The sequence below is a fragment of the Coregonus clupeaformis genome, chromosome 37 (assembly GCF_020615455.1).
Source record: "Coregonus clupeaformis isolate EN_2021a chromosome 37, ASM2061545v1, whole genome shotgun sequence".
In the NCBI taxonomy this organism is placed as follows: Eukaryota; Metazoa; Chordata; class Actinopteri; order Salmoniformes; family Salmonidae; genus Coregonus; species Coregonus clupeaformis.
Genome location: NC_059228.1, coordinates 20,951,142 through 20,964,275, shown reverse-complemented (window position 1 = coordinate 20,964,275; position 13,134 = coordinate 20,951,142). Strand labels below are relative to the sequence as shown.

The 13,134-nt window shown below is 39.1% G+C and overlaps 1 protein-coding gene and 1 pseudogene across 1 annotated transcript; one reads left to right on the top strand and one right to left on the bottom strand.

Annotated features, from left to right (window-relative positions):
* Positions 1-2,392, bottom strand: part of LOC121553510 — a 52,409-nt pseudogene extending 50,017 nt beyond the window's left edge.
* A 4,894-nt stretch (positions 2,393-7,286) lies between these two features.
* Positions 7,287-11,280, top strand: LOC121553561 (ubiquitin-conjugating enzyme E2 D4). The gene is made up of 7 exons (XM_041866749.2): positions 7,287-7,627; positions 8,673-8,736; positions 8,908-8,939; positions 9,317-9,394; positions 9,525-9,630; positions 9,849-9,942; positions 10,195-11,280. The coding sequence occupies exons 1-7, from the start codon at positions 7,604-7,606 to the stop codon at positions 10,238-10,240; spliced, it is 444 nt and encodes a 147-aa protein (XP_041722683.1). The 5' UTR covers positions 7,287-7,603; the 3' UTR covers positions 10,241-11,280.
* Positions 11,281-13,134: the final 1,854 nt, after the last annotated feature.

The following is a 13,134-nucleotide window of genomic DNA, read 5'->3' as shown; positions in this document are numbered from 1 at the left end:
AAATGCAAATCAATTCATAACATTTTTGACATGCGTTTTTCTGGATTTTTGTTGTTGTAATTCTGTCTCTCAATGTTCAAATAAACCTACCATTAAAATTATAGACTGATCATGTCTTTGTCAGTGGGCAAACATACAAAATCAGCAGGGGATCAAATACTTTTTTCCCTCACTGTAGTTGTATTTTAAATGTATGTGACTGTCCTTGTCTATCAGTGTATCAGTGTGTTGTTATTTGTCATGTTTTGTGTTTTTTGTGGACCCCAGGAAGTGTAGCTGTTGCTTCAGCAAAAGCTAATGGGGATCCAAATAAACCAATAAACCAATAAATAATCTCTTCCATACACAAAACAAAATTATGAGCAAAGTCCAAATCCCCACTATTCATATACTCTGCAGCTATGAAAAATGCAAAATCATGCAAAATCACATGCACATGCACATTCACTGAGTAAAATACACAGAAAAAGTTCATCTTGTTATCCTCCCTACTTTTCATTATATTTTTTCAAGCTATTTTGAAGCTTGAGGTAAAAATATATTAATAAGATATCTCCACAGAATATCAATACATTTCTCTTTCTCAGGGGGGAGTTGCACTGATGGACTAGATATATTTCACAGCTGAATCTGAAGAAATACTGCATTGACAACATACTGGACATTCTAATGCCTTTTCCTTCCTTTTGCTCAAAAATATTTAATTCACTGGTTAAAATGGCTGAATGTCATACATACACAACCAGAGACTCTGGAACAAACCAGACCATGTGACCTGAGTGTGTTTGCATGCAAGCACAAGTGCCTATATGCATGTTTGCATTTATGTACAGTCATTTGCATCAGTGCACATGGTGACACCCCTCATTTGAAGCACACATACCTGTAACTAGCTAACGCTACAAAACCAAATCAAGGACATGAATTCCAGTAGAGTCAACGCCTTCTAGTTCTACATGTGTGTCCTTCAGCATTGAGTTTGTATCAGCCTATTCAGTGTCTTATCGCTACTACAGTGCAGCACAAAAAAGTGCACTGAGGTTGAATGGGTTTTCACCCAGTTTGAGCACTGTTCTGCACACCTTACCTTTCTGTATACAATCATGTTGGGTGATTCATCGGCTACTCCATTACTCCCCTGCCCCACACTGTTGGTCTGTGCCATGATTCAGTAGGGTGAACAGCCTCAGTAATGATCAGGTGCTGAAGCAGAGAGATAGGACAGTGGAGAACATTATGGCATGGAAACATTATAGAAGAATCCTACAGGAACAAAATGTCCCTTACCTTTGAGCTACATACAAAATAGAAGAATACTTTGAGTGCATCAAAATGGCCTATCAGATGTGAGTGAGTCTGTTTCCAATCATAGGCTAACATGGTAGAAATGTTAATGTGATCAACTAATTGATGTATTAACTAGATGTTTTGGCTGGTTAATTTCAGTACAAATAGTAGCAATTACAGTGATGTGATCATCATCATCATCATCATCATTATCATCATCATTATCATTTCATATTCTACCATTATATACATTCCTTCGGTATTCCACCTGTTTAACAAATGCATAATATCGAGATTTAATGAAAGCTTATACAAAGACCTTATTGATTTCTGTATTAATTATCATTATGTAAGTTGACTGCTATCGTGCTTATTGACATTGGAGAATTCAATAGCCCCTGAGATCCGAGAAGGCAGCACGGTGGCAAGATAACGTGCACCCAAGCTCTAAATCGAAAACAGTGGATGCAGAGGATTTAACGAAATAGGCTCGGGTTGTTTCTCAAAGGAAAGTAAAGAACAATGTGTAAAATACATTTCATTTAGTGCCATTGAAATATAAAACGTAAATACAAAGTATATAAAAGACCGTTTAACTGAGAAATGTTCGAGGGCAATTCTGTGTGCATCCGAGGTTCAGTATCTTATCTTCGCCCCAAACGACACCCACCGCATCCTTTCAAAGATTCTTCCAAAACACATAGCATATGTAAATACCATAGTCTTCCATTAGCTCCCATCATCACATAGCTAATAGTCAATGAAGTGTCTCCATCAAGCCAAGACCCCTATAATTTCAGCACCATGGACAGCTACAGCAAAAAGCCCCGCTCCCTTGATCACTTGTCTCGATATATCGTGAATAAAAGGAAAATATGTAAATAAGCAATCGTTCTTTGATGATTTACCTGAAAAAACGCACAGCCTGCGAATATCCTGTTTCTTTGCAGAACTGGTGTGCAGTGCGTGCGGTAGGCTAGGCTATGTCAACTGGCAGACATAGGAATTCGAAGATAATTCATTGGCAATTGGAAGAGGCAGGCATTCGATGCAGACTTGGTTGTTACCGCTTCCCTCCTCTCCAAAATGATGGTGAAAGCACTGGCGCGCGGCACCCACAGAATAACGTGAACGTGCATCGATCCATGACCAATCACGTGCAAGGAATCCAAACCCTTATCTGGCAAATTTACAGGGGACCATCAGCTTGAAGTAGCAATATGTTGTTGTTATAAAAGAGTAATGGTGGTCACAAATTTCTTGAAACAAATTTTGGTGAGCTGAGCAGCGAAACAGGCATACAACTGATGATGATGATGATGATGACGATGAATTGGGAATACACATTTAGTAAATTACATTTAATGGTGTAATGAGTACTCACCAAAACCTATAAATAAATGTATCCCTGTAATCTTTATGTATTGCTTATATTTCTGTACACACTCTGACATTTTGCATATTCAATAGTCATTATAATTAGTATTTTTTAGCATACCTTGCTAGAATGTTAATCAAATTGACATAGCCCAGAGATATCTGATTAGCATTTAGGTTGTTAATTAGATGGCCATTGGCATAAAGATGAGCTAATAATGATATTCTCATCTGTAGCCTACAATACATCTTCCTTCACTTCATTATGCATGCACAGTATGCATAGCTTTCAGGTTTAGGTGACACTGTGTCCGAACTCTTTTTTGTCTTCAGTCCTGTTTGCTGCTTTGGTAAAATAAATGCATTGTACTCAGTCGTGAATATCCAGAAATGGCGAACAACCTCCTTTGCTGCAGCATCTTTGGCTGGGAGGCACACCACTGTCAGACCGCAAAGGATTTGCAAAGAAATTAGCTTCAAGACTCATTTGTCACTCTCATCCCAACCCAAACCCGGTTCCTCAATCTCACTTTCATATTTCCCCTCAACCTCACCTTACATCCAATCAGTTTTAATATTTTAACAAATTTTTTCAAAGGCTTAACATTTATGCTCATCATTTATTTTGATAAAACAGAAATATCTGAAGCTGCTTTTTTGTTGGCACCTACTCTTGCTCCCTGAAGACTCTCAATCCATTTGGCTGAGTATCATAAATTAGTTGGCATGTAAAATCAACTGCTACTTTTCCATAGAAAATGTTTATGGTACATGTCCTCTCAGGATGGCAATTTACTATAAATGTTAATCTTAATACATGCAGTTAACCCAGAATATCTAGACCTGGCAATCTACCACCAACAGTTTTTGTCTACAATCATATCAAGGGGCCAGTCTCTCTTTATCAAGCAGAATAGTTCTCTATCCGTTTCTCCCTCTCCCATAATTCCATATCTATTCGAGGTGCCGGTATTCAGTTCCGGTGGGCTCCTGCCCAAGTCAAGCACTGCCTCTATGCAGTATTGACTGCATGTCACCGGGGATCTCCCTTTTTTGAACGCCTCTTCAGTAGAATTCACTACAGAGTCAGGCCTGGTCAACCAAGAGCCCCCTAGATACCTTCTAAGAACTGGAGCCCATCCCGTGAGAAAACCCTGCGAGTTTAACATGTGTCACCTACCCTGCCTTCTTCTTTCCCACGTGCCAATGTAACAGACATCACGCTGCTTGCTTACTGAGTACCGCTTCCTCCTGATGAGGCTCACACCGAGGCTCGAACCCAGGACCTCTGCCTTGCTAGCACACGTGATCACCCTCCCAAAGCATCTTACCAGTCGGCGCCACCAAAAAGCTAGCTATTCGGTGACACTTCAGGTTGAGGAGTGAGTTTTTTATTTCTTTTATTTTGATTATACCCTTATTTAACCAGGTAAGCCAGTTGAGAACAAGTTCTCATTTACAACTGCGACCTGGCCAAGATAAAGCAAAGCAGTTCGATAAAAACAACAACACAGAGTTACATATGTGGTAAACAAAACATAAAGTCAAAAATAAAACAGAAAATATATATATACAGTGTGTGCGAATGTAGTAAGTTATGGAGGTAAGGCAATAAATAGGCCATAGTGCAAAATAGTTACAATTTCGTATTAACACTGGAATGATAGATGTGCAAAAGATTCTGTGCAAATAGAGATACTGGCGTGCAAATTAGCAAAATAAATAACAATATGGGGATGAGGTAGTTGGGTGGGCTAATTTCAGAATGGCTGTGTACAGGTGAAGTGATAGGTAAGCTGCTCTGACAACTGACGCTTAAAGTTAGTGAGGGAGATAAGAGTCTCCAGCTTCAGAGATTTTTGCAGTTCGTTCCAGTCATTGGCAGCAGGGAACTGGAAGGAATGGCGGCCAAAGGAGGTTTTGGCTTTGGGGATGACCAGTGAGATATACCTGTGAGTGAGTTTCACACATCCCCATGTGCTACATCAAGAGCAAGGTTGGGTAGGTTACTTTACATTTACATTTACATTTTAGTCATTTAGCAGACGCTCTTATCCAGAGCGACTTACAGGAGCAATTAGGGTTAAGTGCCTTGCTCAAGGGCACATCGACAGATTTTTCACCTAGTCGGCTCAGGGACCTGAGAACCAGCGACCTTTCGGTTACTGGCACAACGCTCTTAACCACTAAGCTACCTGCCGCCTTTATAAATGTAATCCGTTACAATTACTTGTTGCCTGTCCAAAATTGTCATCAGTAACGTAACTTTTGGATTACCCAAACTCAGTAACATAATCTGATTACTTTCAGTTACTTTTGGATTACTTTCCCCTTATTAATATTGATGCACCCGTGCTTCAATTTAAGTAACATGATAAAAAAAATCACCATCATATTTCGATAGAGATAGAGATATTTAAAAAATTTGCATGGGCTGCGTCTCAATCCAGCCCATCCGCCTATGTCGTCCTTCCCTATCTGCGGTGGAAAGTTGCAGAGCTACAGCACTGTTTGTCAGACCAGGAGACATCCTGAAAATCGGTCTTCTCGCGAAAACGTCTGTAACGTCCAAACTAACATGGCCACTCTATGGAAAGATGAGACTCTCACGAACACGATGGTCTTCTCTGTTTTGATTCATGACTTCCATAAGCCCCACAGTCCATTTGGGCTACAAACTAATGTGTCACCGGACTTGTCTGAAGGTAACCTGGTACTGGTTTAAAAAAATTATGGAAGTATTTTAGGTAGTTTTATGCCAACAAAAAAAAGGGGGTTAAATATGTGTATAAATATATATATATATATATTTCCTGAGCTTTGTTATATCTCCTAGATATAGGACAAACACTTCAAAACCTTGTTTCTTATTATGTATTTATTTGGTGTATTGTTTGCCATTTATGAATGTGTTATTAAGTACGTTTCTCTGGGCTATAATAGTAAAGGCCAAATTCAATATTTTATCAAATAATTTTCTGACATGTTTTTTTTTTATACCTAAAGGGGTCCTAAAATTCCAAATCAAATAGCTAAATGATCCACAGTATGACAATCTTAAAACAATTCCCCCCCACATTAAGCTTATGTACTTTTATTTAAGATGTCTGTTTTTTCACTGGATAATACACAGTTCAGTAGTCACGCAGTCAAGAACATTAGAGCCATCTGGTGGTTCAAGACAGAACACTACTCAAACCAGTGCAACGATATCAGAATTACTGCTAGACAACAACCGGACATCGTTTTAGAATACTACACAGGTGCCTTATTTGATTGATGCTTACAAATGTAGAGATCTAATTTAGTAGGCCAGCTCAGTTAGGAAAGATCAATGAGAATATCATTGTATCTAATTGTGTGGAAAAGCATCTTCTCAGTAGGTTGATGATGCATTAATAAATATGATAGGCTATTTGGTTGACCATCAAGTACAGATGATGGTAGACTTTTATCGTATTTGCAGTGTACTAATCTTGGACACCCAGAACTAAAATCTAGTAATAGTGTCAGATGCTCGATTAAAGGGATAGTTCAACCAAATAAAAAAATGACACATTGAATTCCTTACCCTGTACGTAGTCTATGGACAAGATATGACAGCAATCCATGGTTTGGTTTAGTTTCCCTGGCACTGTTTCCAAATGCTAACGTTTTAGCATTTGTGGCACAAATCCCATTCAAGTCATGGTACCGATATTAGCATTTTTCACGTCATGTCCAAATCATCCGAAAGTATTTAAAATTGATTGTGAAGCAAAAGTCAACAAAGTCACTTATAGATGATTTGAACAAAATGTTCGCATTTGGAAACAGTGCCAAGGAAACTAAACCAAAGCATAGATTGCTGTCATACCACAAAACAATGAGACAGATATTTCAATGGATGTACAAATTTGAAGCGTCCGCTTGGCGTTTCCACTCACTACCAAATATGGTAGTGAGAGGAAGCACAGTGGCCAGGCAGTGGGAGAAGATGCACCAAGATAGATTTTGGCCAACATTCTGCTAATTTTCTAATTGATTAAACCTTTGATCTCAATACAGTTTTCTGTTCCCAAAACTATAATCTGTTACGAACAGAGTGGACTAAGTTTTGTAAACGTTACCCTTTGTTAAAGTTTCAAAAACATTTGTTGTTTAGAAGACGTGCAAAGGCGAATTGAGTTATTGCACAATCGCACTTTACAGATTAGGCGTTCCCTAACGGAAATATGGAAACATATACTACAACGCGCCAATAGGATCTCACTAGCTCATGCTTGGCTCTGCCCACCTCCTTTCTTGTTCTGCCCACTATGACTCATTTGTTCCCATTTGAAACGACAGGCTGTGGTCTATCTTGGTTTAGTTATTTTAAAAAACGTTGGTCATACCCCTTGTCCATAGACTGCTTACAGGGTAAGGAAACCAATGTCATTTTTTAATTTGGGTTAGCTATCCCTTTAAGCTACTACCATTTATGTTACTTGCATCTGTCCACAAGAGATTAGCAGTGTGCGACAGGTGAAAGGTTAGTTATCGTAATCTTTGCGTGTACTGTCACTTTAACATGCCAATGTTCGATGTAAAAACTCAAATCCCCAGAATGCACAGCAGTTTGAGTCATCGCGTAAAAGGTCATGGTTAGAAGGGATACAGCTTTTATCAAATTAACGTCAAAAGTTATAATTTGGGGCGTTTTCGCTAACCCTACCCTAATTCTCATAAACTCATACGTTAATTCTCCAAACCTGCTGCGTAACTAAGTTCTCCTAACCTGCTACGAAAAGTCAAATCCGACAAAAACTGTATCCCATCTAGTCAAAACCAACAAAAAGCGGAAACAAAAGAAATCATACATTTCTAGAAACACATTTTGGTGAGCTGAGCAGAGATACAGGCATACAACTGACAGCTTTCAGTGTTAACGCCATACACCTAACGCAGGAGGGCTGACATGGCTTTGAAAAGAATACAGAAGGTGAGTGTGTCCATTAATTTTATAATGTCGTCATGCTCATAAACGGTTGGTCGATGTCTTCCTGTCACAAAATTCCACAATAGCATAGTTAGCTAGCTAATGTTAGCTTTGGACGTTAGCTAGCTACCTATCTAGCTAAACCATTGGCTACTTTGTCAACAGTGGTTTAACTTGTCCGTTACTCCTCACCGAATAAATAATACATTTTCATCGTAGCAATAATGACCATAAAACGTTAGCTAACTGTTAATGTTTTACCTTGTGTCAGGCTGGCAAATCAAAGTTTACTAATATTAGTAACATTCATTGTAGTTAACTAAGTTGTTGGCTATTATTGGGCTACCAGCATAATCATCAGTCAATCAGTAACGCTAACTAAGTTAACTAGTTATCGGTGTAACGTTAGCTAGCGAAGTTAATTTTATCAACGCCATAACTAGCTAGCTACAGTAGCTAGTTAGATACTCGTAAATTAGCTAACTGGTCTGTAACTTGTAAACTAGTTATGTTGCTGTTCTGGTTATTCCTGTCAATGAATAAAAACTGTTCTGGAACCGCCATTACCACGAGTGGGCTATTGTAGATATCTCTGCTTGTTTTACTGTCAGTGTATATTTCAACATAACCTTAACGTTAATGCGCCTAATATAATGTGGGATTCGTGAAATTCAGCAGTAGCTAAATTATAGATGCATGGGGGTCAATTCCTAGCTATATATGTAGCTAACTAGGTACCTTTATTATTGTTTTTTTATTCAACCAGGAAAAACCCATTGAGACACAGCCTCTCTTTTGCAAGGGAGACCTGGCCAAGAAAGCAGCAGCTGTCAATAAACATTACACCATGTTAAACATACAATACAAACAGCACAACATGTCACCTAGCTAGCTGCTTGAATTCGTATAAAGCCATATAGACCTCAAGACTGGCTTGTCAAAGTAGCTAACAACATTGTTAGGTAGACAATGCACTATATGTATAGAATTTTCCCCCTATACATCATTCATTGTGCTACCATGTTAATTGTTTTATTTTATTTTACAGGAGCTACATGACTTGCAAAGGGACCCTCCTGCTCAATGCTCAGCCGGACCAGTTGGAGAGGACTGTACGTTTCACTACAGCTTTTGTGGCCATCTCAAATAAACTAAAATTAATGCAGAAATAAAATGATGGAAATGAAGGGGTATTGACCTCAGTCAATTAATTCCTTTTGGCGCCATTTGCATTTTATTGTCAATAATTATATGATTTTATCTGTCTCATCTTTCTTTTACAGTGTTTCATTGGCAAGCCACAATCATGGGACCTGTAAGCCCTTTTCTAAATTCTCATCATTGTTTCTAAGTCTTTAGTAGACAATAGTGTCAATATTGTGTTGATTGCTGATGGAAGCCATTTATTCTGCATTGATCCCATTGTTATAAGATCAACCTTTTTGCACCACCGAAGGAACGAGTGTTAGTCTGCTTGTCTTACTATATAGCCTACTATAACTGAGTTGCTTGTATGATATGCTTGGATATGTGTCACCTCCAGTAAACCCCCATCACACTTCTGTTACTGTAAACAATGACCAGTAAAGGGAGGCTGACTGTGGGCTTTAACATATACGTATATGGAGTATTGTGTGCTACTTTACGGTTCACAGTACTGTTTTAACAATGAACCTTTCACCCCTCTTTTAGACTGACAGCCCATATCAGGGAGGAGTGTTCTTCCTCACCATCCACTTCCCAACAGACTATCCCTTCAAACCACCAAAGGTTAGAAACACCTCACAGCTCCTGTTATTACACAATATCCCCTTGGGTGTAGAGTACCCTAAACCACATGCAGTATATATGCCTGACTTTTTTTTGTTTTTTTTTCTCTGCATGTATTTTCTTTCCATAGGTAGCCTTCACAACGAAAATCTATCACCCAAACATAAACAGTAATGGTAGCATCTGTCTGGACATTCTGAGGTCACAGTGGTCCCCAGCACTTACAGTTTCGAAAGGTAAGACAAACTGGCTTACATTCGCAGTTTGTAAACCAACTTGTTTTTTGTGTGTCTTTTGTACCCTCATGAAAGTTAGTTGCAAAATGCATCTGACATTTTTTCCTGATTTGTTCTCCAACTGTTAAGCTTGACAATGTTGACAATTACAATATTATTGCTGGTGTAATTGCAAAAATAAACTCATCCTAGTTATCCCTGCCTTTTTGTTCTTCCAGTTTTATTGTCCATATGCTCTTTGCTATGTGACCCAAACCCAGATGACCCCCTAGTCCCAGACATAGCACACATCTACAAGCAGGACAAAGAAAAGTAAGTTGACACACACACACACCATTCTTCTTTTAGCAGGAAAAATATATGAACGTGACATTTATTTCGTGTGTAAAGCTTGTAGTCAATTATAGAATAAACATCTCTTCTGAAAGTAGACACTCCTACAAGATACTGTATCTACTTTATAATGATATGGCTGCTTAAAAAAGACTGGCTGAATGTAAGATTTGGCTGTAGATTGCTCAAATCTTTGTTAAACCTGGTTTACATTTTATTTTGTTTTTACAGGTACAACAGATTAGCAAGAGATTGGACTCAAAAGTATGCAATGTAAAGGACTGACGTTTGAGACAACGGAAAAGGCTTAAGCAAATTAACTTCCTGGACACTTCTGAAAACAGTACTGTTGCCACCCCTCATCCACACTGGTTCAAGAAGAAGTGTTGTATATGGGAAGCACTTTCTATGCCCAAATTAACTGGTTTTATGCTTTGAAGTCATTATTTTCCTTTTGTTTGACATTCCCAATGTTATATAACTTATTATTCAGTTATTGCTGAGATGGCCCATAAAAAAAACAGACCAATTATGAATCCATCCCCCCCTCCATCTTATAGGTAGAAAATGTTTTCTCCTTTTAGAGATTTTTATTGTATAGTATAAAGCTATACTGAATCTATTTTTATTATTTTCCATTAAAAAGTTAAACCAAAAAATAGATCCTGTCTTTATTGTTATCCTAGAGATACCTATCGATATATTTTAGATCTACACAAGTGCCTGGAGGTTTGGGCTAGGGCTTTTTCCTTTTTTTTCAGGGTAGTAGTATTCAGAAATTCTTCCCATTACATTTTGTATTTCACCACTAGATGACAGCATTTACCTCCTCCCATACTACACAGGAGCACGGCTCAATTGAATGCAAATTCGAAATAGGGCTATAATCTGGCAGGTTACACCAATGGATTACACCGTTACCTTGTTTTTCTAAAATCAATACCTCCACAGTTAATGGTGTTGTATTTTTTTCTTTAAACTTCAGCTACTGTCAGGTTTAATTATTTGACAGGGCGTTCTGACTTTTCAGAGGCTCTCGGCGGTCATGTCTAGATGGCATACGGGTTTTGTCAAATTGATGTAAAAAAGGTATTATAGCTAACCGTAACCCTTTTCCTAATTGAAGTAATTATCCTAACCTGCTACGTGAAATCTATTAACCTGCTATGTTAATTCTCCTGCTACGAAAAGTCAATTTTGACCAAAGCTGTATCCCATCTAGACAAAACCGCTCTAGGCCTAGGTAAGGATAAAAGTTAACCTATGAACTTCAACATCTGAATTAAAGCCTAATGATAAAAGAGATGCATAATATTTGTTTGTTCAGTCCCCTTTATGTATGTATGCACTGCCTGAATTGCTGTGGAATAGCACTGTAGGCCTAAATATAAATTAAATTAAGCATATCTGCTAAATTGTTTCAATTTCACATTAGAGGTAACTCTACTGTCTTAACTGAAATCCTCGATTTTATCTCTGTGTATCAACTCTTACAGAAGCGTTTCTCGTGAGGTGGTATTGGGCCATTGTTTAGTTTTCTTGTTACTGTATTGTTTCCTCAGGATGTGAATTGGTTCCTCAATGTTTCTTAGAACAAATGCTTCGTCTGGCCCTTCTTACTATACGGTAAATTTACTGTAACTCATCTGTGCCATAGTTTGGCATGGAATCGTTGAGTCATGAATAAAATATACATATACCAAGTAATGAACTTGAGTAAAAGTATTCGACCTAGTCAAATTAATAAAATAAGCCTACCTACAGTGCATTCGGAAAGTATTCAGACCCCTTGACTTTTTCCACGTTACGTTACAGCCTTATTCTAGACCCCTTATTTTTTTCCCCTCATCAATCTACACCCAATACCCCATAATGACAAAGTGAAAACAGGTTTAGACATTTTTGCAAATGTATAAAAAACAGAAATACCTTATTTACATAAGTATTCAGACCCTTTGCTATGAGACTTTAAATTGAGCTCAGGTGCATCCTGTTTACATTGATCATCCTTGAGATGTTTCTACAACTTGATTGGAGTCCACCTGTGGTAAATTCAATAAATTTGACATGATTTGGACCGGCACACACCTGTCTGTATAAGGTCCCACAGTTGACAGTGCATGTCAGAGCAAAAACCAAGCCATGAGGTCAAAGGAATTGTCCGTAGAGCGCCGAGACAGGATTCTGTCGTGGCACAGATATGGGGAAGGGTACCAAAAAATGTCTGCAGCATTGAGGTTCCCAAGAACAGTGGCCTCCATCGTTCTAAAATGGAAGAAGTTTGGAACCACCGAGACTCTTCCTAGAGTTGGCCGCCCGGCCAAACTGAGCAATCAGGGGAGAAGGGCCTTGGTCAGGGAGGTGACCAAGAACCCAATGGTCACTCTGACAGAGCTCCAGAGTTCCTCTGTGGAGATGGGAGAACCTTCCAGAAGGACAACCATCTCTGCAGCACTCCACCAATCAGGCTTTTATGGTAGAGTGGTCAGACGGAAGCCACTCCTCAGTAAAAGGCACATGACGGCCCGCTTGGAGTTTGCCAAAAGGCACCTGAAGGACTCTCAAACCATGAGAAACAAGATTCTCTGGTCTGATGGAAGCAAGATTGAACTCTTAGGCCTGAATGCCAAGCATCACGTCTGGAGGAAACCTGGCACCATCCCTACAGTGAAGCATGGTGGTGGCAGCATCATGCTGTGAGGATGTTTTCAGCAGCAGGGACTGGGAGACTAGTCAGGATTGAGGGAAAACCTGCTCAGGACCTCAGACTGGGGCAAAGGTTCACCTTCCAACAGGACCTAAGCACACAGCCAAGACAACGCAGGAGTGGCTTCGGGACAAGTCTCTGAATGTCCTTGAGTGGCCCAGCCAGAGCCCGGACTTGAACCCAATCGAACATCTCTGGAGAGACCTGAAAATAGCTGTGCAGCGACGCTCCCCATCCTACCTGACAGAGCTTGAGAGGATCTGCAGAGAAGAATGGGAGAATCTCCCCAAATACAGGTGTGCCTAGCTTGTAGCATCATACCCAAGAAGACTTGAGGCTGTAATCTCTGCCACAGGTGCTTCAACAAAATACTGAGTAAAGGGTCTGAATACTTATGTAAATGTGATATAAATTTTATATAAATCTGAGAGAAAAATCTAAACCTATTTTTGCTTTGATATTAT

What these genes read in the sequence shown, in the direction of transcription:
- LOC121553561 (XM_041866749.2), top strand. Translation starts at nt 7,604, where the DNA reads ATGGCTTTGAAAAGAATACAGAAG. An exon ending in CGGACCAGTTGGAGAGGACT is followed by an intron (nt 8,737 to 8,907) that starts GTACGTTTCACT and finishes TTTCTTTTACAG; the next exon opens with TGTTTCATTGGCAAGCCACA. An exon ending in TACAAGCAGGACAAAGAAAA is followed by an intron (nt 9,943 to 10,194) that starts GTAAGTTGACAC and finishes TTGTTTTTACAG; the next exon opens with GTACAACAGATTAGCAAGAG.